Raw genomic sequence first — 26,854 nt, 5'->3', positions numbered from 1 at the left:
GCGTAACCAGTCTGGTCGTGTCTTTTCATCTATTTCCTTCAGATATGTAATCTTATAATTACATATTAATTGTAATTTCTATTATTATTTAGATACGCCTGTATTAAATGTAATTAAGGTCCATTGGCCCATGTAGAACTCCTTGAGCCTATAAATAAGAATCAAAAGGCTCAAGAGAGGAGACTTTGGAATTGAGGAATTCTAAGAGCGAAATATAGTGTTTTTATCCATGGTAATTGTATTCATCTTAAAGCTTGTGAAACTCGTGAACCCTAGTTCATTGATCACAGTTCTTGGAAATATACATCAATAAGAATACTAAGTGGAGGTAGGTTGTTACCATTTTATTGAGGCCGAACCATTATAAATCTTTTGTGTCATTTATCTTTTCGTCTTGATTTCATCTCATTTTCTATCGTTTTACTTGACTCAGTGTCGTTGACTAATTCGAGGGTCAACAGAGTGTCACATCATCTCCAAGACACTTAAATAAAAAATATATTTTTTTAAGAAAAAAGTTGAATAAAAAATGAGAAAAACTAAGAAAATAGATAGAGTGATTCAGATGAATTTTAGAATGACACATCATCTCCTTGAGGAATATATAAATTAAATATCTCTCGTTTAAATTAGCTAATAAATTTATTTTGAAAAAATATCTCTCGTTTAAAAAGACACTTAAATAAAAAAAAATATTTTAAAAAAAAAGTTGAATAAAAATATGAGAAAAACTAAGAAAATAGATAGAGTGATTTAGAATAATTTTAGAGTGCAACTTCATCTCCAAGACACTTAAATAAAAAAATATATTTTTTTAAGAAAAAGTTAATAAAAATTGAGAAAAACTAAGAAAATAGATAGAGTGATTTACAAGAATTTTAAAATGTCACATAATCTCATTCAAACTCTCCTTTATATAAATAAAATATAGATTTTAGAGTGCTACGTCATATCATTGGAGCTCTCCTTTATATAAATAGATAGATTTAAAAAGACACTTAAATATATTTTATTTAAATTAGTTAATAAATTTATTTTAAAAAAAATCTCTCATTTTAAAAAAACACTTAAATACCTATCATTTAAATTAGTTAAGTTATAATAAATATATAGAAACTAATATAAAGTAATATAGAGTTAATAGTAATCAATTTGTTATTATATATAGATAGATATTTATAAACTAAAATAAAATAAAATAGAATATAGTTAATTATTATATATATTTTTAAAAAAGAATAAAAATATATATTTTTTTAGAAAAAATTGAATAAAAAATTAAAGGCATGATTAGTATCTTGTTAGGATTCAATTGTTAGGATTCAATTTTATGATTCCAAAAACTAAAAATAAAAAATAAGTAGTATTCACAATAATACATGATTGGGAAGTTATATTTTTAAACTTTTTTTATTTTTTCGCCCTAAAGCCCTAAAAACGTTTTTTTCTTCCAAGTCTTCTTCCTCAAGTGCTCTAGCGTTGAAGGCCTCTGGCGAGTTCTTTTCACTCCTTATTCGCGACCTTCTCATTTCGCCTGACATCTCTTTCTTCCACAAGCTACAATCTGACTTTGAATCCAATATTAGATCTCTCTCTCTCTCTCTAAGTTATTTTGTTTCAAATTTTAGTTTTTGAGATCTATCCCTTATGTTCATCTATTTTTAGTGACTGTGTAGAGAAAGTAGCGGTTCCGTCATTGAGAAACATCCCTGTACAATATTATTTTCATATTTTGTACCCTTTTGTATATTCAATTATGTATACATTTGAAACTATATGATCTAGTAGCTTGCATTATGTTTGGCTTGGTGTTATTTTGTTCTGCCTAGAACTACACTAAAATTGTGTTAATATTTCTTTTGTTGAGTGGCTTTATGATATTTTATTTTGTTATGTTTGCCTTTTGTCTGATCCATGTTAAGGGCTTTTCCTTTATATTTTTGTGTGATATATATATATTTATATACACTCCCTGTCATCCTTATTTTTCCTTCGGTCTGCAAGAAATTATTGTTAACGAGTTTATAGTCTCTACTTTTGATGCACAAGGAATACAACCAGGGTACTTATCTTTATGTTTAACTATTCATTTATACCCTCTTTCTCTTTTACTTTAGACTGGATTTCTTGTCCATGAATCACTTAGAGAGGAACAAAAACATGATTTTGGAAATTTCATCTTTTCCTATGCTACACACCCTTAAAGATGATAACATTCAAGGCTATAATCTAGTTGAAGTTTCATTGACTATTTCATTCGATCTCTATGCCTGACTTGTACAATATTCGTATAGAACATCCAAATCATATGCATAGTTGGTTTATTATTTTGTTTACACTCTCTGTTTACATGGGGTCAACAAAAGTGTAAATCCTATAATTGGTTTTTTATTGAAATATCTTTTTCTTAAAAAGACAAAATTGGTTGAATTAGTTGTTTCCCTTTATTATAATTTTCGGAATTGTTTGTTTCCCTTTATTATAATTTTCAAAATTGTTTGGTTTCCTTTATTACAATTTTCGGAAATCTACTTTCCCTTTTTGTGAATTTTGGACAATAATGTGCTTCCTTATTTAGCCTATATTGTCTCATTTTGATAAAGGGAAAAAATATATTGCAAATATTCGGTACTTACCCAAAGTGGTTTATGGATTATTTGCTTATTTATTTTCGTGCAGCTCAAGGATTGCTAACAGGAAACTGGTTCTTTAATGTCATTTATTGTTGTTTCCTTTTTGAGCTTGTTTTTTATCCGACACAGGTCTGAGCTGTCCCCACCAATATCGTATCTGTTGGATCAGCATCTTCTAAAAAAGGCAACTCTTCATCATTCAAGAATAACTTCTGTGATTTTTGCCTTTATTAGAAGAATTCTTTCTCAGCCTTTATGAGCACGAAAAATGACTCTATAAATAGGGCTCTAAAGGCAGTGAGAAGAGTGAACTCTTTGGTGCATTATTCGTGAGCATTATTGTAATATTTGTGAGAGTTCCTCTTTGTATTCAAGATCATAAGTATTCACGTGATCTTGTAGTAATATGTGTGTTTAGTTTTTAGTGGTGAGTTTATACCATGTTCATGAGTGGATACACATTGTAATTTGAACACAATGTTTATAGTCTTCGGGAGAAGATTTTTACAAGCCTTGCGTCGGGAGGATGCAAGCACTCGTTGGCCATTGAAGGGAGTTCAAGTGGTTGAGCGTTTCAATCAAAATCAGATTAGTGAAAAGAAGTACAACAAAGTTGCGGCAAATCTCAAGAGGGAGTCTTGTTTTGTTTAAGTTAATGTGTTTTGTACTTGTGATTCTTTATTAATTGGTTTTATTCTCTGGGCGTGGCCCCAAGGGAGTTCAAGTGGTTGAGCGTTTCAATCAAAATCAGATTAGTGAAAAGAAGTACAACAAAGTTGCGGCAAATCTTAAGAGGGAGTCTTGTTTTGTTTAAGTTAATGTGTTTTGTACTTGTGATTCTTTATTAATTGGTTTTATTCTCTGGGCGTGGCCCCAAGGAGTAGGTTATCTGAAAGGGTTTCTGAACCTTGTAAAAATTCACTGTGTTCTTTATTGTTTTGCACTGTCTTTTTATTATGTTCAGTTTCTGTCGTGACAAGTTTGGTTTCTGTCCCGACAAAACTGTAATCTGTGTAAACTGTTAATTACCATTCCGCACTTTAATTAATTCACATGGTTTAATTAATTTGGTAATTACTAAAAACGAAATTTCAAAAAGTTTCTTAATCAGTTACCTAGTTAGGTGTGTATTCTATATATGGCTTAATCTACTGCTCATACTTATGTATGTGTGTATGTATACGTATATTTATATATTCATAGCTTTCTCACCTATGGCTCATAGCTTGTAATTTGAAATATGCAGCCAATACTGACTTGCCCATGCCTCTTATTCCCTTAGTGAAAGCTAACAAGTGAATATGTTGTACTTATTGGTAAGGTTGTGCAAAAAAATTTGCAACCCATCCAACCCTAATAATCCGCCCAAATCAATCCGAAAAAATCAACAAAAAATACAATCCAAAAAATCCGACCTTTATTTCAAACCGCCCAATTATTATATTGGGTGGGTTGAAATTTTTGGCAACCCGCCCAATTAAAGATTTATCTACTTTTTTAATTTTATATTTATTTAATTATTAATTATACATATATAAAACTAAATTCAAATTAATTGTTTTTTTTATAAAAAAATCCTATATTTTAAAATAAAAATGATTTTAGTTACAAATACAAACTAAAAATAGAGAAAATAATACAAAAAATTAGTGAACAATGATTTTTTTAGAAAAAAATATATTTTTCAAAAGTTTCGCGCGGTTTGGGTGGGTTAACCCGTCCAAACCAATGGTAGGGTTGAACTTCATTTTTTTTAATTGGATGAGTTACGGATTGAAAAGTACCAACTCGATTATAAGTTTAAATTTGTCAAAAATTCACCAAACCCGCCAAAACCGACCAATGAACACCCCTACTTATTGGTAAGTTGGATTTTTGTTCCATTGCCCACACCATCACCTCTATTTAATTTTCTAGTTTTCTGACTTTTATTACCAAATAATAAGTACTTCATAATTTCTAATCATGTATTTTATTCTAATATTTGATACTCATTATTAATAATTTTGAGTTAATGTGTAAATGGGTAGATAATGTATTTTATTCTAATATTTGATACTCATTATTTTTCTTTGAAAGTTTTGTTTAAAGACTTGGCCTTTGAATATATTTGCTATTGATCCGAGTTTTAATGTTTGATGTTGAAAGAGAAATAAATCAAAAAATAATAGTAAAATGTTGCCTTCCAAGTCTTCCCTGGTTCTGTATTTGTCATATAAATATATATGTGTTGTGCGTGTGTCTATATATACAAAAAGAATAAAAATGAAAAGAAAATAAACACTCTTGGAAATAAATGTTCTTTACTCTTTCTATAGTGTGTAAATAGAGACTTGTGAGCAAATATGAGAATTCTATTTGTACTAAGTACAACATAATTCCATATTGACACGGACAAATGTGGCTTAATTATAGTAACAACTTTTAGTTAATTTAAAAAATATAACTTTAATTTAGAATAAAAATCAAAATTAATGACAATACAATATTTTTATGAATTTAATTAATGTATTATTATTAAATTTTAATTTATTAATATTATTAAATTTTACTTAATTAAATTTATTGATAAATCAAAATCTAGTATCTTAAATATATAAAATTAAAATAATATTCATATTCAGATTCAGATGAACCAATCACATATTTAGTTGATGTTATATTTTTAAATTTAACACTTATTACAGATTCAGTGACCTTAAAATTTAAAAACTTTGACAGACATTGAACTAATCACATTTTCATATTTTCATTTCAAAATCAAATTTTTCAAAAATATAATTTTTTTAATCTCAAATCAATTGTAAAAAAAAAAAATAGTCGTTCAGTGGAGTTTTATATATTTGTAACTTAAAGTGAAAGGACAATTATACCTATATTTATTTGGCTACCTTAAAATAATAATGAGGGGCAATTTAGGAAAATAATCCTTAAAGAAAAAACACAAGACATCATCTTCTCCAGTCTCACTCCAACGCGGAACTCTGGTTATTTCTCTGAAAACCCTAATCGCTCTTTACATACCAAATCTTCGAATTAAATTGGTTATTTTTTTCTGTCCCATTATTTGAAGTTTTCGGATACCGATTTTCTTTTTATATTTTGGGATAAAAAAAATATTTGGTTTTGAAATCCAAATAGCTATGCCGCCGAAGCAGCAATCGAAAGCCGATGTGGCGAAGAAGCAGAAGGTCGTAGAGGATAAGACCTTTGGGCTCAAGAACAAGAACAAGAGTAAGAATGTCCAAAAGTATGTTCAGAGCCTCAAACAGTCTGTTCAGCCGAAACCCGATGCAGCTAAACTCACTGCCAAGGTTTGTGCTACACACCTATCTCTTTCTCTCTTATATCTCTCTCTCTCTATATATATATGTGTGTGTATTTTTATGATTTGATTCTACGTGATTTTGGGATAACGGGTCTGTGAAAATATGTTGTAAACAGTAAAGGGATTAGTTATTTAGTTTAGATTTTTTTTTCTCCCTGGTGTTTTCTTTTATTCGCTGGTGAGTTTGGTTTTTGAATTTTTTTTATTCGGGAGGTCCTGGATGAGGATGTTAATTGATTGAGTAATTGCGTGGACAGAAAAAGAAGGAGGAAGAGAAAGCTAAAGAGAAAGAGCTGAATGATTTGTTCAAGGTTGCTGTCAGTCAACCCAAAGTTCCAGTTGGTATGTACTATGCATTCTCACTGTTGTATTCGGTGACAGTTGGCTTTCCGTTTTGTTTTGTTTGTTTTTTGGGTAATTTTTTTTTAGTCTTTAATGAAATTTTGGACTGAGAATTTTGATAGGTGTCGATCCCAAGTCTATATTGTGCGAGTTTTTCAAGGTCGGACAGTGTACTAAAGGTTTTAAATGCAAGTTCTCACATGATTTGAATGTCCAGAGGAAGGGTGAGAAGATCGACATTTACAGTGATAAGCGTGATGAAGGTGAATTAACAAACAGGGCTGTCTGATTTATTCTTGTTTTTATTTGTGTTTTGTTGATGAACCAATGCTTTACCCTTTTGCTCTTTTTGTTCTTTTCTGGGTTCGTTATTTGTTAGACACCATGGAGGACTGGGATCAGGAGACACTGGAAAAGGTTATTGAGTCAAAGAAGACCGAGTACAACCAGAACAAACCAACTGAAATTGTATGTCATATACTTCACTTTGGTTACATAGATACTGGTTGTTGTAGTAGAAAGTTTTTATTCAAAGGTGTGGCTCTCCTCTCCCAGAATGTTCTTTTTTTTTACCTGTTTGTTGTAGCTCCAATCCTTTATTAAACCGTGTGTTGCTTGGCAGTGGCACGCCAGATGTCTGGGAGGCTTTCAAATATCACTTTTGTAATTGCAAGTGGGCATGTAAATGTTTTTTGTGATATATGGTGCACCACTTGCACTTTAATTTTTTCAGTTTTGCAGTCACTGCTTGTGCTGAAGAATGTGAAGAAGCAGTATATTGGAGTCTGTTCTGGACACTTTTGATGAATTTTTAATAGATTAGCTTGTTTCTGGAATTAATGAAGTTACTGGAAGTTTTTTGCTTGTTTGCATTTAGTTTGAATTGTTATCGATTTGAAAAATATACTAAGTTGAGTTTCACTTAATTTCTGGATTATCAATGCATATGACTTTCCATTTTAGGAGAACTTGTTGATTTTAACAATTGTAAAGCATTTTTTTTTTCTGATTATAATGGAAACTGGTTAGGCAATCATGACTGAACTCTTCAAATACAAGTTGCTTAATACGAGTTAGAACTTTGAAACAAAGGCAGCACAGAGTAGTATCTATCTTAAATCCTGTAATTTCTGTTACTTGACTTTGGGGAGGGGGTGATACAATTGCTGGGGTAGCAATTAGACCGGGATGGAAACATTACGATGAACTTCATTGTTTGATTTGATCTAAACTAACTGTGTATTGTACACCCAACGTTAGATTGATCACTTATTTGTAGAGGGATTTAGCGTGTCATTCATGAGGGCCCATGGTTAATTTTGTGTTAATTCATTGTTCCCCTTATTTAGGATTTACAACTTGATTTCTGACAAAAGATGATCTTCCTCTGTAATGGAAATTAACTGAAATTTTTAATATACTATGTATAGGTTTGCAAATACTTTTTGGAAGCTGTGGAAAAGAAACAGTATGGTTGGTTCTGGTCTTGTCCGAATGGTGGCAAAGAGTGTCACTACAGGCATGCCCTTCCTCCTGGCTATGTTTTAAAATCTCAAATGAAGGCACTTCTTGAGGAAGAGGCTGACAAAATGCCGATTGAGGAAGAAATTGAAAATCAGGTGAAAACTATGAAAGATTATTTTTCCTCGTTAGATTTTTTCAGGTCATATAGACTTCAAGTATGCATCTTGTTTTAACTCTGTTTTGTATTTTAAATTCTAATTACTGTTGATCTACTGGTTGCTTCAGCGTTCCAAATTAACATCCTGCACTCCCATGACGCCTGACCTATTCTTCCAATGGAAGAAGAAAAAGGTGGACGAGAGAGATGCTGGCCTAGCTGCTCTACGAGCTGATAGGGCAAAGAATGACCGAATGAGGTTATGTATTGCTTTATTAAAAGCTATAAATTTTTTTTGCTTTGGTCTATTTAGCTGTAAAATATATTTAATATGATAATGATTTTGTCTTTTTGTTCTTTTCAGTGGTCGTGAGTTGTTTCTGTCAGATGCGAGCTTGTTTGTGGATGATGCGGAGGCATATGAAAAATACAATAGGGAAGAACCTAACGATGATGAAGAAAAGGTAATCCTGCTTTCTTCTTCCATTGTTAAACAGATAAAAATCTGATTTTTAGCACTTATGGTGCGCTTGAGGAAACAAAGTGTTATTTGAATTGTATTATTTATGACTAGTTTGTGTATTTTGAATATATCATTGTTAATTTGAAAGATAATTCCTTGATTGTTATAATAGTACTAATTGGATCTCATGTGCCTCTAACTGCTGGCATTTGCATTGTTCTTATCATCTTCTTAAATTTGGATATATGCCTTTGCTCTATTTCATATTTCAATGGTTGAGTTGACGTAAGGTGTTGCTTATTATCAGGACGACAAGAATGCTACCGCAGAGGGTCCAAGCTCCTCTTATGATGCTGTTTCCAACTCTGGAGAAGTCCCTGATTTTGATGATGACGATGACGAGCTGGACTTGGATGAGTTGAATGAGCTTGAAGCAAGTCTGTCGACAACCTCTATTCAAATCCGTGAGCCAGGTATTGAGACATCTTGAAAGAGAGGGATTTCAATTAGTGCTGTCATTTTGCTTTAGAGTTAATGAGGGACAAACGGGACTCCAAGTCCTACAATTTTTAATGAACTTTACAAGAGGAATAATGTATATCTTTTCTGCTGGGGTGTTGTGAAATTATGGGTACTACTAGTTCTTGCTGGTGATAGGATTGTGGTTTATCATTTAATGTTATCCAATTTCCAAATTTTGATCAACCTTGTTCTTTCTCGTTTTATTTATTTAGGACATGTTATAAATTTCCTCGAACTCTATATTTCATATGATACTATCACCAATATTTCATATGATTCTTCTCTCTATACTCTCCCACATCCTTTGCCTCATCTCCTTAATGAGTATCAATTTATTCTTTGAGTCTTATTTGTCCTTGATGGTAATTAATTGGCAAGGCATGAAATCTCTCGGTGTAGTTTCATTCTTTGCTTTTGCTTGTAATAATTCATATGTGACTTAAATATAGAAATGACCATAGGCATTGAAAATTTCAAAAGAATCTGATAATGCAATGGGAGGGGTAAAGAGATGTAGAGGTCAATGAAAGAGAGAGGAGGGGGTTTGACTTTGTGTGACTTATTTAAAATTAATTTAGGAAAATACCATGCGTTTTAGCTTCTAATGATAATCTTATGTTTTATAAATTACATTAACATTAATCCTACACCTGATTTTGGTTGAATTATTTTATAAAATTGATTATTTTTATTCTTGTTTTATTATACTTAAGTTATTTATTTTTTATTTTGAAACTAAAAATAAAATCATATTAATTAAAGAATTTAATTTCATAAAAAGTTAAAATAAGGCTTAGTGGACTTAGTGGTGCCATTTTGAAGATTCAGAAAATTGGCATTTATTAAGACGTACATTTTCAGAGAAAATCATGTATTTTGTAAGTAGTTTAAAGTTCATAATGCACTTTAGGGAGTAGTGTGGTGTTAGCTCTACATGTGCTGAGTGAGCTACTAATTGCCAATAGGCATCTAAATGGAGTGGGGCGGGGCTTAGTTTCTTGGAGCATGGTGGGCTGTTTCACCCTATTTAACTTTATTTTAAAGAAACATTGCATTATAATTTTAGAATTCTCCCTAAGTCTATATATTATTTATTTATTACCATCTTTATTTTTTACACTTCATATCAACTACACACTCAAATATTTTATTTTATTTTAAAATTTACAAAAATTAATACAAGAATAATAATGAATTATATAAAACATATTTTTTCAATTTTTATAATTATTTCATAGAGTAATTGTGAAATAAAAAATTATATAAATCTTACATCTAAAGTCTATTTAGAATTAAAGATATTTTAAATCACATATAAAATGTCAATATTACGTAATCTATATTTATATAAGTAGCATGAGAGAATTGAGTTAGATTATAGGAAAAAAAAAGTTTTCGAGGCGGGGTGGCCCCGCCCCGCTTGAATTCCCCGCCTCACTTGAATCCCACCCCATTTTTACCGGGGCAAAGACGTCTTGTCTGGTCGGGGTCCCGCCCCGCCCCGCCCCACCTCACCACCCCATTTTGCCATGCATATCTACCTGAGTAGGATCGACTTATAGATATTATTAGGTCAATTTGGTAGTGCGTTGAAGTTACTCACTTGAGGTTTGGTGGTACGTTTTCCTTGCCTAAGTGACATTGTTAGTTGCAGAGAACGCTTTTGTTAAAAAAAAAAAAAAAGCTTGTTGAAATGGGTGTGTTGAAGTATGCTAGTAACCATTGAATGCTTGGTAGTCATGATAGCAATCGAGAGGGACAAATTTGTTAACTCTATGAAATATTTGCATTAGTTCAGAATGTTTTAGGTTTATTTTATTTAAGTTTTATTGTTAATAATTAATTTGATGTTTATAATGGAAAATTTCAAGAAATATGTGAAATTGGAGGTCGAGTTATATTTCACATTCAAGTTGTATTTTGAATCGATTTTTTCTATTCAAGTCTAATTTCGGTCATGATCTCGTCATTTTCTGAGGATTGTTCTTGAAATAAGAGTTGTAGATCTCTTTTTCAACTTTCTAATTCTTTTGAATCATTGCATTTGGAGTCTGGATGAGAAAGTTATGCATATTTTACTGAGCAAGATTGGATAAAGAAAAATGCTTTGGGCAACAAGCTGAGCAAGCCCTCGTGGGGAGTCACAACTTTTACCTATAAATGCTTTGGGCAGCAAGTTGAGCGACACGAGGGCTTGTGGGGAGTCACGACTTTTACCTATATAAATGATTTTTAAAGGCAATTAAGGGGGGATTTTATATTTTTCATTAGTGTTATCATATGAGATCAAATTTGAACGCGGAGAGCAAGTTCTTGGAGTGAAAACACACAAGATAACATTGGATTTTGAAGAATGAAGACAAATCAAACTACCTAGTTTCGTCTTTTCTTTATTTTATCTTTATCTTTTGAGTTTCGAACCATGAATTGTTATTCATATTTGGTAGTTTGCTGTAAGATTATGAACTAGTTTTTTTCCAATGCCTTAATAGAACCCTACGTTTATAAATAAGTTTTCTTCTTAATTCTTTATTTTGATGTTCATACTAATTGTTTATATTGATTTGTGCTTAATAATTTTCAAAGAGTGATCAATTTTGAAATAGAATTAGTAATTTAGGTGGAACTTAGAAGAGAAAATCTAAGTTAGATTCAATCAATATAGCCTATGATTAACTTGTTTATGTTGATTTGTGTTTATGATAGGAATATACCTAATGACCATAGGTAGTCAAATTAGGGCTAGACTTAATGCTATTGATAAATTTAAACTCTTTATAGAAATATTGGAATTAATCTATCAGTTAGATTAATTTGTGATTTGGGAAAGCCTTAAGAATATTTACGAACCTTTGACTAGCAATTAAAACATTAGAATAAAGATGATGAAAAATTCTTATGGAGAACATATGGGAAATTAATGACCTAAATATTTGAATATCTTTAGTTCTTTTGCTGTGTTAAGAGTTATTTTCTTGAATCTCTATTTACTTTTTTTTTTTTAATTTTCTTGAATTATTATTTGACATGAATAGAAAGAAAAAAAAAGTGTTTGGTAATTAGCAACTTAAAGATTGGTCTCAGGGTGATCGATTTTAATATACTACTTGTCATGAAACGTGCTCTTGACAAAGGTTGATAAAATTAATTACAAACTTTGGTGGATCAATTAGAGATAATCTACTTGTTTGTGATGGAGGACAGGAAATGGAGACGAAAGTAGCAGGGGTTGCATGTGTGGGCACGGTACCCTTACGTATTTTTGTACATTTTTAATGGAATTAATAAAAAAAAATTTTTGTCTATAATTAATGATTATGCTATTTAATAAATATATATATATATATAAATACCATAAAATTATGAATTCATTATCGTAATATATAATCTTGTATTGATATAAGAAGACTAAGTGCTAATTTGGTACAACTATAATGTGGGAAAAAACTGTTGTGCTGTGGGGAAAAGATGCTGAGTGCTTGGTAAATTACAGATTTTAAAGTGTTGTGAGTTGGAAAAGTTGTATCAGAATATTTGGTAAATTATAAATATGATTAAAGTGTTGTTAAATATTAAAAAATTAAAATAGATGTCATATTTATTTTATTAAAACAAATTCACAGATACTAAACATACTCAATAGATTTTAATATAAATATTTGATTTATTTAAACATGTTACAATTATAATAATATATTTTTTTCTAAGACGTGAAATTGACATGTGTTTGATGAATTATAATTTAAAAATAATGTAAGATGAAAAATAATAATATAATAGTGTATAATAAACTCTACATTGAAGTGATTGTTAATTTACAATTATTAAAAGAAAAGAATATTTAAAAATATCTAATAAATATATTTTTTTTGAAGAAAATAAAAAAATTAAGATTTAAATATTATGTATTTATTATCATATTAATTTATTTTAAAATTTTTATATTTTGAGTAATATATAATAATAAAGTAGATGTATTAAAATACATTTCCTGCAAAGTTTTATCAAAAAGTTGCTTTTAGAAAAAGCTCAAAGTGTGCCAACTTTAGTTTTTAGTTGTATCTTCTGCAAAAACTATTCAATAAGTTGTTTTTTTTACTATTTACCAAACATTTTTATTGCACATCTTCTTCAGAAAGCAGCTTTTAGCTTTTCTAAAAGCTCTCCCAAATAGACCCTAAGACTATAGGTATTTGTTGACCCTCGATTTGGCCAACGACACAGAGTCAAGAATACGACAAGAAATGAGATAATAACCAAGAGTTTAATCTAATGGTAAAGAATAGACACAAACGATTTATAGTGGTTCGACTCCAATGAATGGTAATGACCTACGTCCACTTAGTGCTATTATTAATGTTGAATCCCAATATCATGATCAAAGAACTAGGGTTCTTGAGTTTCACAAACCTTGGGAGAATTACAACAAGACGATGGATAATCGCACTATATGCTCTCTCTCTCAGTATTCAGGAAAAAGATTAAAATGTCAAAAGTCTCTTCCTTGAGCTCTTTCATGCATATTTATGGCTCAAGGGGGGTTACATGGGCCAATGGGCCTTAACTATACTTAATATTCGTGTATCAAGGCAATAAAGAGGAAATAATCAACGTAGTTATTACAAGATTACAATCTTTTAAGGAAATAAACCGAATCATACGACCAGCCTGGTTGTATCTAATCATGAGGTTTGACGAAGCAATGTGTAGCTGGTCGATATTCGAACAACATCTCCTTATTTCGACTCTGCCACGTGTCAACCACGTGTGAGAAATCCTTGCCACGTCATCAGCAGCCGTTTTTGGGTAAACATTTTCCCCCAAGTTTACTTTACTGCGACCAGCATAAAGTAAACTTAGGAAATTGACCATTCGCTTACCCCACCAAATCTGTCAGAGCCGTCCATGCCTTCTCGAAAAAGGTAACCAATCATGTCCAATCAAATCTTTTTGGTTTCCCAAAAATTGTCTGACGGCTATTGCACTTCCCCATACTTTAAAAAAAGTAATTCCATGATTACCTTATTTACGGCGCCACGATCACTATAAATAATACTCCAAGATCACATTTTTACTTTTTACCTTTCACTCGCATTCTCTTCTTCAAGAACTTTAAAGAACTTCGACCTTCAGAGCTCAAAAGACCCAGAAGCTTTCATCGCTGATCTAAGGAACTTTCGCTCAGACGTTCAAAACGTTCGTGTTCATACTCCAACTTTAATCCAAGTAAGTTCCCCGAATCTTTCTGTCGTTTGGGATGCCATGTAAAACCTTCTTATATATCTGTTTTATCTCTGAGCTTTTAAATGTTCTTGGTTGAAGTTGCTTTGGGGTAAGTGGGTATATTGATCGATATCTGATAGGATAGTGAAATAATATTTTATAGGTGATAGGAGTCAGTTTGGTAGTTAAGATTGTAGATTTAGGGCGTAAAATTGAAGTAAAAATTCGATTTTTAAGCTAGCTGAAAAACTGGGGTTTTCCCGCCCTTTCAGAGTCGAAGAGTTTTTCCTAGAAAACTTTTCACTTCTGCTTTTTAATCAGTTTCTCAAACTGCTCGTACACAATTTATTGTTTTTGCTAGAATTCTGCTGGCCGTATAAAAGCTTAGAGCAGCGCTATTCCAACTCTCAACACGAGTTTTTAGGCTTTAAGTTCTCATCTCCCCTTTCTCTGTTCACAGCTTTTCATGCAAGATCCGGTGGGAGGTGAGAGACCTATCGACAACGACTTGCTAGCCCAATTACTTGAGGACGAGGAGCAACCGTCGCTGTTGATACTAGAAATTCCCTTTTCTCGCGTCACCCCAAACACTCCATCGACCCCACTTCAAAATATGGGTCGAGTAAAATCCAAAGCCCAGAAAAGGAAACCGTCCGCTTCCTCTTTAAACAGCCTACTCCTTGGGCTGAAACTCCTTCGACCAGTGGTCGGGAAGAGAACACCCCCGACCCTGCTATCCAATCTCAAGCCCAACTTCTAAATGCCATTCAACCAGATGTTGAATGGTATGTTGTCCCTCCTAGTCGAGTAACGATTAGGATGATTGCCAATTACATTAAAAAATACGGACTTCCTGGGGTGACCCTAGTCCAACCTACCAGAGACCAACGGGAGAATATGCCTGGAGGCGCCTATAGCGTCTGGTCAAGATATCACATCGAGGCAGGAGCGATCCTGCCTCTCCATCCTTTTTTCCAAGGAGTGACCAACTACTTTGGGGTCGCTCCTTTCCAAATAACCCCCAAACGGGTATAGAATGCTCTCTGCACTCTATATCCTTTATAGCCATAAGAAATGGCCTGTCCCCACACCATACGAGGTCAACTATCTGTTCGACCTAAAATCCAACCCCAATCAAGAAACACATGGGGTTCTTCCACTTCTGTCACCAGGAAACGACCCGCACTTTCCTGAGTGACACAACCTTCATATCCAATGTGGGGAAATACCATCTAGAGTACTTTCTGACTACAGACATGGTTGCCAACAACCTGGCCTTCACCCAAGGAGGTAATATTTTAACTCCTCTGGTCGTTTATTTTTCTTTATTTCTTTATGCATTTCCCTTATATTTTTAGTGCCTTTCAGGCCCATGGCTAGGACCGGCTCCCACTCCAAACATGGAAGTCCGATCAGCACTCTTGCCCAGCATGACTGACGTAGAGAAGAGCGTCAATAATTTGGTCACAGAGGCTAACCTGAGGCTGGTCGGGCTTTTGGCACCTCACCAGGGTGTGAGGGAGACAACAGCGGGGAGTGCCACTGGCGAGGAGATTCCCGAGCAGCACCCAGACGTGTCGCAACCTCAAAGGAGGAGGACGACTAGAGTGACAATCAGAGAACCCTCCAGCACCCCGCAAGCTGCTGCTCCCCCAGCTCCACTGGGAAAGGGAAAAAAGAAAGCTACCAAACCCTCTGCCCCTATCAATGAGTCCTCGGATGAGAACGATACTGTTTCCTCATTCTTAGATAGTTTTCGAATTCCCTGTCACTTATTTGACGGGGACGACAACTTTAAGTATACTCCATTCTTAAATTCAGATTTCTTCTAGGCAGTAAGTAGTTCAATAAGTAATGTAGCGACCAATAGTTGTAGCACGGGTACTTTACTTATAATCTCCTTACTTTCTTTTTTAATTCCATCTATATATATTGTCTCACTGCTCGTATTGTTTCCTTTTGTGCAGGACTGTCGTCCGAAGATGTATTCGAACATTACAAGGCCACTGCTGCTTCCTCAGGTAGCTAGAAAGACAGTAAGAGGACTCGGGGAGAGAGAAGCAAAACCGCCTCAAAGAAGGCCAGGACTGAGGGTCCTTCAGAAGTTGTTCCTTCGAAGGAAAACACGCCACCTCCATCTCCACTCGAGCAGCCGGCCTCAATGCCTCTGGCCGACCAGTATTCCACTCCTCCAGCACCGGTCGATCAGCATCCCACTCCTCCGGCACCTACTAGCTAGACACACCGCACTCAGCCTGAAGTCTCTTTGTCCAAATTCGTGGTTAGTTCAGCCAGGGAGAGAATATACAAGCTCTCCAAACACAAACGTAGTCAAGAGGCCATCGATGGCACCATATCCATGGAGACCGACCAAATACTAAATCGAGGGCTGAATGAGATAGTCAATGTAAGTTGCTTTCTATAGCTGAGTAATTTACTTTTGATTTTCTGCCCTCACCTTATTCTTTTCATCTGGTTGCAGGGATTGCTGACCATGACTGCTGGCTGGCGCCATGCGGGTGCAATGGTGTCCTAGACCAACAACTTTGACACCAGGCTCGCTGAGGCCATGAAAACGCTTGAGGGTAAAAATGCTGACCAAGCAGAACGGTGAACTGCTCGAGAAAAATGCGGAGCTGACCAAGCTGAATGATGAACTGCTCGAGCAAAAGGCCACGCTGACCGAGGAGTTGTTGGAAAGCTGGGACGCCCTGAAGAAATCTAATGAAGATAAAGAAAAATTCAAGGAGAGTGCCAAGCTCAATTACTGACAATCCAAACAGCTTGAGCTCGATCTGATTGCGAGTAGGCAGGAGACGGAGGAGATGGAAAGGTGCGTGAAGGAGCTCGAGGAAACTGAAGCCAAAAACTTGGAGAAGTACAAGGAAGCCACCCACCTTTGCTTCTATGAGTTTTGGAAGCACAACCGGAAGGCCAACTTCATCTACCTGTCTGAGCGCTTAAGACAGACTCTAATGCCTCAGTGCGCCATTCGCCTGGAGGAAGAAGAAAGAGCTAGAATTCCTGCTTCCCCAGAGATTTCTCTGGCAACGGGGATAGATGGCGCAGACAATGAAGCTGGCGCTACTGTCGACCAGGATGCTCCTCAAGACCCTCTAGCCTCGTAGTCTTTTTCCTTTTTTCTTTCTATCTTTTGACTACACGACCTACGGGTCGTGATGTAAAGACAATTACTTTTTTAATTATAAAATTTTATTGTTGCATGGGCAGCTTTTACTTTTAACAAACCATTACATCCGAGCAGCGACTGTTCGCGGTGTAAAGGAATTCCTCTAGATATTATAATATTTGCATTTTATCATAACATCTGTTCGCATGACCGAACCTAGCATAGTACTTTGGTTTGATTTAACAAAATACAAAATTTTGAAAAATACTCTAAGTACCTTAGCATGCTTTCACTTATTTTGCTCATGTGTTTACATACCTTTCGTATGCTTTGCTAACTAGATGCTTTATATGCCCCCTAGGTGATTAAGGAGCTTTAGGTCCTTGGTCACTTGCCTTGACCATAACCTGTTTGAACATTACTACTCGGAGCAAAGGAATTTAAACGATAATACAGCAAAACAACACACGTAATGAGCAAATACTTGTAATAAATACAATAATTGGCAAGAATGACTGGCTGCACACAGTCCCTTATTTTTCTCGTAATAAATGGAAAAAACGTATCTGTACGAGTGATCAATAAGATCTTACACTTATAAGTGATTAGTCACATAAAATGACTAACCCTTTTTCACAACTTGTAAAAAATAAAATTAATACAAGCCAATTCTTTAAGAAGAGCTGTTTATTGATAATACTTGCGCATGTATTCTCCATTCCAATAGCGAGGAATGAGATGTCCATTTAAGCGAGAAAGTTTGTAGGTGCCTGGATGGAGGACTTCTTCAATCTGGTATGGTCTTTCCTAATTAGGTTCGAGTACTCCAGCAGCCTGGTCGCGGATGTTTAAGAAAACTTTTTGCAGTACTAGATCTCTGACATTGAATTTCCTTCACGCACTTTAGAATTGAAATACCGGGCGAATTTTTGCTGGTAAGCAGCTACTCAGAGTTGGGCTTGCTCACGCTTCTCATCGATTAAGTCCAGGGATTCCATTAATAGTTGGCTGTTAGAGCCTTGATCGTACGTTATTCTGCGATGCGAAGTTGGATCTAACTCAACAGGCAACATAGCCTCATACCCATAAACCAAGGAAAATGGGGTATGGCCTGTTGCTGTTCGGTGGGAAGTTCTGTACGACCAAAGGACTTCAGGCAATTGTTCTGGCCATGCCCCCTTAGCTTCTTCGAGTCTTTTCTTTAGAGTATCCTTTAGCGTTTTATTGACTGCTTCGACTTGTCCATTTGCTTGGGGATGAGCGATTGAGGAAAAGCTCTTGATAATTCCATGTCGTTTGCAAAAATTCGTGAACATATCACTATCAAACTGCGTGCCGTTATCTGAGACGATTTTCCTCGGCAATCCACAGTGACATATGATGTTTTTTATCACAAAATCCAGCACTTTCTTGGTCGTTATGGTTGCAAGTGGCTCGGATTCGACCCATTTATTGAAGTAATCGACAGCAACCACAGCATACTTGACGCTGCCTTTTCCTGTGGGTAGAGATCCAATCAAGTCTATACCCCAGACTGCGAACGACCACAGACTTTGCATCTGTTTCAGCTCATTAGGGGCTGCTCGTGGGATTTTGGAGAACCTCTGGCACTTGTCGCACCTTCACACAAATTCCATCGAGTCTTCATTAATTGTTGGCCAGAAGTACCCTTGCCTCAGGATCTTTTTTGATAAGTTTTGTCCCCCAGCGTGGTCCCCACAAAATCCTTCGTGTACCTCTTTCATAAATTCTCTGGCCTTCTCTTTCGAAATACATCTGAGGAGTGGCATCGAGTATCCTCTTTGGTACAAGATTCCATCAACCGGGATATAACTAGCAGCCTGCCGCTGAAGGCTCCTGGCTTTGTTTCTGTCCATTGGTAACACGCCCTGCATCAGATATTCTATGTACAGTGCCATCCATGTATCCGCCATCTGGATCACCAAAGTAATCTTCTCTGTTTGGATGCTCGGAACAGAAAACCGTTCAACTGGCACTATGTTCAGAGTATCAACATCCTTCACACTTGCTAATTTGGCCAAAGCATCAGCATTTGAATTCTGGTTGCGAGGTACTTGCTGAAGGGTGTACTTGTCAAACTGTGCTAATAGATCCTTCGTTTTGTTTAAGTAAGCAACCATCTTTAAACCTTAGGCCTGGTATTCTCCCATGACTTGATTTATCACCAGCTGAGAGTCATTGTAGATGTCAAGTGCCTTTATGTTCATGTCTCTGGCCAATCGTAACCCAGCGAGCAATGCTTCATACTCGGCTTCGTTGTTAGAAGCAGTAAAGTTAAACCTGATTGTGTAGTGAAATCGATGCCCTTCAAGCGTTATCAAAATCACTCCTACTCCTGCGTGGCACTCGTTAGAAGAACCATCTGTAAATAACTTCCATTAGGGAGCTTGGTTTTGAGGCTCAGGTTCTTCAGGTTCTTCATGTGTTTTTGACTGCTCGTTATCTGGGAGCCCAGTGAACTCTGCGATGAAGTCAGCTAGGGCTTACCCTTTTATTGATGCTCGTGGAAAGTAACAAATATCGAACTGCCGAAGTTCGATCGCCCATTTCAATAATCTTCCTGCGGCTTCTGGCTTTTGAAGAACTTGCCGTAGAGGCTGGTCGGTCAGAACCGTGATTGGGTGAGCTTGAAAAAAAGGCCGCAGCTTCCTAGAGGCTAAAATTAAGCAATAGGCTAACTTTTCAATAGGTGGATACCGCAGCTCCGCTCCAATTAGCCTTTTGCTTACATCATAAACAGCCTTATGATCGCCTTCTTGTTCTCTTACTAAGACAGCACTAGCAGCGTATTCTGTGATCGCCAAGTAGACGAACAAAGTTTCCTTATCGACCGGCTTCGATAGAATGGGTGGTTGCACCATGTGAGTCTTCAATGCTTGGAAAGCCTGCTTGCACTCCTCCGTCCATTCAAATTTCTTGTTGCCTCTAAGTAGATTAAAAAATGGGACGCACTTGTCCGTTAATTTGGAAATAAATCTACTCAGAGCAACAATTCTTCCGGTCAAACTTTGAACATCCTTGATCTTTGCTAGCGATTTCATATCGACCAGGGCTTGGATCTTCTCAGGATTAGCCTCGATTCCTCTCGAGTTTACTATAAATCCCAAGAACTTCCCTGATCCTACCCCAAAGGAGCACTTGAGGGGATTCAACTTCATTTGATATTTGTTCAAGATGTTGAAGCACTCTTGCAAATCCTCTATATGCCCTTCTGCCTTCTTCGACTTAACCAACATGTCGTCGACATAGACCTCCATGTTTGTGCCGATCAGCCCCCTAAACATGTGGTTGACCAGTCGCACCTGCGTTTTTCAAATCGAAGGGCATTGCTTTGTAACAGTAAAGCCCTGTGTCAGTCCGAAAGCTAGTGTGATCCTCATCAGGAGGATACATACTAATCTGATTATACCCGGAGTATGCATCCATGAATGAGAAAATCGCGTGCCCTGCAGTGGCATCGACCAGTTGGTCGATCCTGGGGAGTGGGAAACAATCCTTAGGGCAGGCTTTATTAAGGTCTGTGAAATCCACGCATGTTCACCATTTGCCATTTGGCTTGGGAACTAGCACAGGATTAGAGACCCATGATGGATAAAACGCTACCCTGAGGAATCCATTCTCCTTAAGCTTCTCGACTTCTTCTTTCAAGGCCTTTGATCTATCTTTGTCGAGCAGCCTCCTTTTTTTTGTACCGGTGGAAAGATTTTGTCTATATTAAGGACATGGCTAATGACTACAGGGTCTATTCCAACCATGTCTTTATGCGACCAGGCAAAGACCTCCTGGTTTTTCTTCAAAAATTCCACAAGTGCTTGTTTTGTTGTTGTCTCTAAGTTTTTACCGACTTCCACAACCCTGGTCGGATTTTCTTCATCGAGTTGGACCTCTTCAAGGTCATCGATGGGTCCTATCTCTTCCGTAAAATCCCCAAAGCGAGGATCTAAGTTTCTATCCTCACTTTGGGCAACGCCCTATTTGGTGACATTATCACCTGATTGGGTTTGTACATCAACTTCCATTTGCAACTCTTTTCTGGGAACCTCCCTCGATACACCTTTCTTCGCCTTAGTTATTGAGGCATTGTAGCACTCCCTTGCTTCCCGCTTATTTCCGAACACGCATCCTACCCCTGCGTCTGTTGGGAATGTCATGGCAAGGTGCCATATTGAAGTGACGAATCGTAGGTCGACCAGAATTGGCCTCCCAATTACGGCATTATATGCTGAAGGACAATCAACTACTATGAAAGTAGTGAGTAACGTCCTGTTAGCAGGCACAGTTCCTGCGGTAACTGGAAGCTTAATCGACCCAGTTGGGGCGAGTCCTTCGCTGGAAAAACCATAGATGGTTTGGTTACATGGCTCCAGGTCCTTGACGGACAGTTTCATTCTCTCCAGTGAAAACTTGTATAGGATGTTGACTGAGCGTCCTGTGTCAACCAACACCCTCTTTACCATCATGTTGGAAATTTGCACGTCCATGATCAGTGGATCGGAGTGTGGGAATCATACGTGCTGGGCATCGCCTTCAAAGAAGGTTATTAATTCCTCCTCTGTTCGAGCCTTCTTTGGTGCTCGATCCTCCACACTCATCATCTCGATGTCCTGGTCGTGGCGTAGGGTTCGAGCGTATCGTTCCCTTGCCTTCCCATTGTCCCTTGCAAGGTGTGGGCCGCCGCAGATGGTGAGTAAAGTGCCTGCCACAGGGGCTGGCTATAAAGGTGGCGAGCGCTGGCGTGTAGGCGCCTGCTCGTTGCCACCTTGAGTCTCTCGCTGAGACCCTCCTGCGGCTCGCACATATCTCCTTAGATGTCCCTGCCTAATCAGGAACTCAATTTCGTCTTTCAACTAGTTGCATTCGTTAGTGTCGTGCCCATAGTCGTTGTGAAACACAACAGAATTTCGTCGTATCTCTCTTAGAGATATCCTTCCTTATAGGCGTGGGTCGCTTATAAGGCACGTTAGAGCTAGTCACCTGGTAGACTTCCGCTCGACTTTCGACAAGGGCCGTGTAGTTGGTGAATCTCGGCTCGTATCGATTTCCTTTGGGGCGCTTATTGTCAGAGGTCGGCGGCTCATTGTTCGCTCGTTTTCCACCATTCCTACCATTTCCATTCCTGTTGCCCTTGCCGTTGCCATTGGGTTTCTCCGACCCGTTGGCAGCCTTGGCGGGTTCTTCCTTTGGCCCCTTGTCCTTCGTTGGCGATTTCCCCTCATTGGCAATCACATCCTCGAGCTTGATATATCGATCAGCTCGATCCAAAAACTCCTGGGTACTTCTTACCCCATTCTTTCTTAGGCTACTTTAGAGGGGGGAGTGGCGCCTAATTCCAACAGTTAGGGCCATCATCTTGCCTTCGTCACCCACTGTCTTGGCTCCAGCCGCTGCTCGCATAAAGCGCTGGACATACTCTTTCAAGGGCTCTCCCTCCTTCTGGCGTATCTCGACCAGCTGGTTGGCCTTTGTGGGGTGTATGCGACCTGCATAGAATTGTCCGTAAAATTCCTTCACGAACATCTCCCAGGATACTATACTAGCAGGAGGGAACTTAAAGAACTACTCCTGGGCAGTGTCAGATAGTGTCGCGGGGAAGATCCTGCAGCGAGCATCTTCTGACACTTTCTATATATCCATTTGTATCTCAAATTTGTTGACGTGAGATACTGGGTCTCCGTACCCATCAAAGTTTGGCAGTGTCAGCATCTTGAATTTACTGGGGGTTTTAACCACAACAATCATTTGCACAAACGGAGTGCCCCTCCTCCGATCGTACTTTATGTGGGATGTTCTTCCCCCGACCACCTGTTGTACTTCCTGGTTCAGAGCATGAATCTGAGCCTGAACCGCTTCCGGGATCACTGGGGTGACCGGTGCCGGGGGAGCGTACTCATCGTGCCTCTCACGACGGTCGTTGAGTACGTCCCTTAAATCATCATCCCTGGGTTGCCCCCCAACGTTATGGCTAGCTGGCCTATTCTCTCTAGGTAGGGGGCTTCTGCCTCCACCTCTTTCCTCATTCCTCCGACCAGCATTCCCTCTGCCAGAATTGACTTCATTATAATCGTAGCCGTCTCAAAACTGGGGCCGACTACGACGTGATCGAATTTTCACAAAATTTCCTCCTCGGGCTGGAATTTCCCGAGTGTCAGGGGGAGGCCTGCACTAGTCGTTGGGTCCCCGTGCATTATTATGCCGTGGGGGGCCCCTGACCGCAGAGCCTAACTCGTTGTTCCTTCTGTTGGTAGAAGAACGATGTCCCCTACTCAGTGGATTTGGCTCTTCATCCCCTGCTCGGGCGTCAAGGGCTGCGGGGCGGCTGCCCGACCCTATTCTGCCTCTGGTGTAGGGGATTGCCTCGACCAGCTTGAGATGGAGGCTGTTGCTCAGGATCTCGAATTGGGACATCATCCTGAGCCACAGGTGGCTGATCCGGCCTTTGGAGGCTTACTGGCTGGAGTGGAGGACTTGGATTGGGAGCCCGCTGCGGTGGCGCCCTCGGTGGTTGATCCGGTTGAGAGGCCAACGCAACCTGTCCTCGAGCCAATTGAATGGCTGCTTCGAGAGCGGCCATGGCATCCCTCTGCCGACGGTCCATGTCCACCTGCCGCTCACTCAGCTCCTAGCGCTGACGTTCAATTTCTCTCTGCTGCAGCACCATTGTCTCCGCTGCGTTCTCCTCATTGGCCCTCAGATTGGCCAACTCATCCTGCAACACCCCTAGTGTTGCCCTCAGTGTTTCCGTACCCAACTCCTCCTCTTTAAACTCTAAATGTGGTTCATTCTCTGCCACATTTGGAGGAGGAGGTTGAGATGATGCAGCGCCAGTGGCCGGTCTAGCTTTCTTAGATGTCTTTGCCATTATATTTTCTTACAGTTTCTTGATCAATCTCTCAATGAAAGCACCAGAATGTTGATCCTTGATTTGGCCAACAACACATAGTCAAGAATACGGCAAGAAATGAGATAATAACCAAGAGTTTAATCTAATGGTAAAGAATAGACACAGACAATTTATAGTGGTTCGGCCCCAATGAATGGTAATGACCTACGTCCACTTAGTGCTATTATTAATATTGAATCCCAATGCCATGATCAAATAATTAGGGTTCTTGAGTTTCACAAACCTTGAGAGAATTACAACAAGATGATGGATAATCGCACTATATGCTCTCTCTCTCAGTATTCAGGAAAAAGATTAAAAGGTCAAAAGTCCATTCCTTGAGCTCTTTCATGCATATTTATAGGCTCAAAGGGGGTTACATGGGCCAATGAGCCTTAAATATCCTTAATATATGTATATCAAGGCAATAAAGATGAAATAATCAACGTAGTTATTACAAAATTACAATCTTTTAAGGAAATAAACCGAATCATACGACCAGCCTGGTCGTATCTAATCGTGAGGTTTGACGAAACAATGTGTAGCTGGTCGATAATTGAACAACATCTCCTTATTTCGACTCTACCACATGTCAACCACGTGTGAGAAATCCTTGCCACATCATCAGCAGCCATTTTTTGGGTAAACATTAATGAATTAAATAGTTTTTAGTAAATTAAAGTTAGAAATCTTTAATCATCTAGCTAGTGTGGTCCATTAGCATTTGGAATGAAAATGATCTTGATTTGGATCATAACTAGAAGTAGTTTAAAGTAACTAAATTTTTTTTATAATGAAATTTTTTTAAGTTTGAAACAGACATGAGTTTAATTTTTTTTTTAATAATGTATTGTTTATCTTAAAGAGTTGCAACCATGTCACTAGATGATTATTTACATATCGTTCTAAATCCTAAGTAGTTATGACCTCCTAATTATGTCAACTAAATCTTTTGATTCATTAGTCACAGTTTGTTCTTTACAAGTATGATTTATGTTTTGGATTTTTATTGTGGTATAAGTAATTAGTGTGCAAAATTACATTTTTTAAGTGTTATTTATCTGAATAAATTAATACAAATTATTTATTTTCATAATTTTAAATGCAAATTTATTCAAGTTGAAAATATTTGATATAATCTAATTCTATGTTAAATTTCAAATTTGAAATAAAAAGTTGATAAAAATAAAAATTTAAAGAAAGCTTTAAATTGGGCCCAATTCTATTCCCTACAATAAACTTGGCCTAATTCCAAACTATTTGAAGTCTCCAAATACAAGCTGTGGGCATCCTTCTTGTCTCTCCAATCACTTTATGATAAGTGGAAATTATACCTCTCCTATGATTGATTTTATCATTTAATTATGAGATGTTTTCATGTCTATGACTCTATTTAAGGTAGTTTTATAAAAATATGGGCATTTGAACTAATCTACCTTTTTATGACTTTTTTGACTTGGAAGTTAATATTTATGAGATTTTCTTTCCCACAACTTTCCAAATAAAATAATTATGCCATATTTTTAATAATAGTTATGTCTTTTTTGATTTTGAAGGTAATTTTGTTTCATTTTTTTTTTCTCTTTTTTTATTATACTTTTTGACAAATTATTTTTTAGACCGTGTGTTTTGTAAAATGGTTCAAATAGATCCCTGAACCCGATTTCGGTCAAAGTTTTTTGAACTAAAATCACAAATAATTCGCCAAACTTAACAGTTTAAAACAAAAATACAATTATTCTGCCTAATATCTTTGTTGTCATATTCAATTTTTTTATTCATCAAAGTTGGGTTTAGGGTCTATTTGAACAAAATATAGGATCCAAAAAATAATTTATCAAATTACAATGTCAAAACAAGTAATGAGACAAAACACAATACCCAAAAAGATATAATTTTCCTCCCATTTTTTTTTTGTTTTTTCATTCCCCCCATTTTTTCTTATTTTTTCTACTTCCATTTCTTTTTTCCATAATTTTTTGTCACATATATTTTAATATTACATAATTATTTAATTTTTTTTTATTATTGTACTTTTTTTTTAAAAGTTTTTTCTACTCTTTGTAAAAAAAATTCAAATCAATTTTTTCAGCCTTTTATTTTTATGTTGTCTTCATTTTGTTTTTCAGTTCATGATTTTTTTTATGCTAGGTTAAGTAGTTGGTTACCTGATAGATTACCTTTCATATTTTTATATCATTTTTTTTTCTTTCTAAATTTGGATATCCCATCAGGGTAACCTGTTACCATCTTAGGAAGAACTAGTTACCTATATTATAAATAACCAGTTAGCATCATGATAACTTGTTACCATCTTAGGAGTAACTAGTTACCTATATTATAAGTAACTTGATACCATCAAGATAACTTATTACCATCTTAAGGGTAACCAGTTACCTATATTATGGTATCGGTTACCACAGACTTAAACTAAACTTATATTTCCTAGCTACATAGTTAGATAACATCCCACAGACTCATGCATGTTGTTAGCTAACAATTTATCAACAAATCTCTCAATGAGAAGGATCTTGTACATATGCTAATAAAACATAAAATATAACTCCTCAACATAATATTCAAAAAAGTTCATTACATAGTGTAGAAATTGATTTACCATCAAGAGGCATTTGTATATTTTTTTTGATCAATATGTGTGTGTGTATGTGTATTTTTTAAGGTATACATTTA

At 36.5% G+C, this 26,854-nt stretch overlaps 1 protein-coding gene across 1 annotated transcript; it reads left to right on the top strand.

Annotated features, from left to right (window-relative positions):
* The first annotated feature begins 5,587 nt into the window (after positions 1-5,587).
* On the top strand, positions 5,588-9,156 carry LOC133798517 (zinc finger CCCH domain-containing protein 21). The gene is made up of 8 exons (XM_062236836.1): positions 5,588-5,947; positions 6,219-6,303; positions 6,426-6,566; positions 6,683-6,771; positions 7,734-7,922; positions 8,053-8,183; positions 8,289-8,388; positions 8,695-9,156. Exons 1-8 carry the CDS (start codon positions 5,777-5,779, stop codon positions 8,875-8,877), a joined length of 1,089 nt encoding a protein of 362 aa, XP_062092820.1. The 5' UTR covers positions 5,588-5,776; the 3' UTR covers positions 8,878-9,156.
* Positions 9,157-26,854: the final 17,698 nt, after the last annotated feature.

This window comes from Humulus lupulus, chromosome 8 (assembly GCF_963169125.1).
Source record: "Humulus lupulus chromosome 8, drHumLupu1.1, whole genome shotgun sequence".
In the NCBI taxonomy this organism is placed as follows: domain Eukaryota; kingdom Viridiplantae; phylum Streptophyta; class Magnoliopsida; order Rosales; family Cannabaceae; genus Humulus; species Humulus lupulus.
The sequence above is the reverse complement of the archived record's forward strand: the minus strand, read 5'-3'. Positions and strand labels throughout refer to the sequence as shown.

Excerpts from the sequence above, each read along its gene's own strand:
- LOC133798517 (XM_062236836.1), top strand. The coding sequence starts at position 5,777 with ATGCCGCCGAAGCAGCAATCGAAAGCCGATGTGGCGAAGAAGCAGAAG. Across the intron at positions 6,567-6,682 it reads CAGTGATAAGCGTGATGAAG|ACACCATGGAGGACTGGGAT; the intron begins GTGAATTAACAA and ends GTTATTTGTTAG. Across the intron at positions 7,923-8,052 it reads AGGAAGAAATTGAAAATCAG|CGTTCCAAATTAACATCCTG; the intron begins GTGAAAACTATG and ends TGGTTGCTTCAG.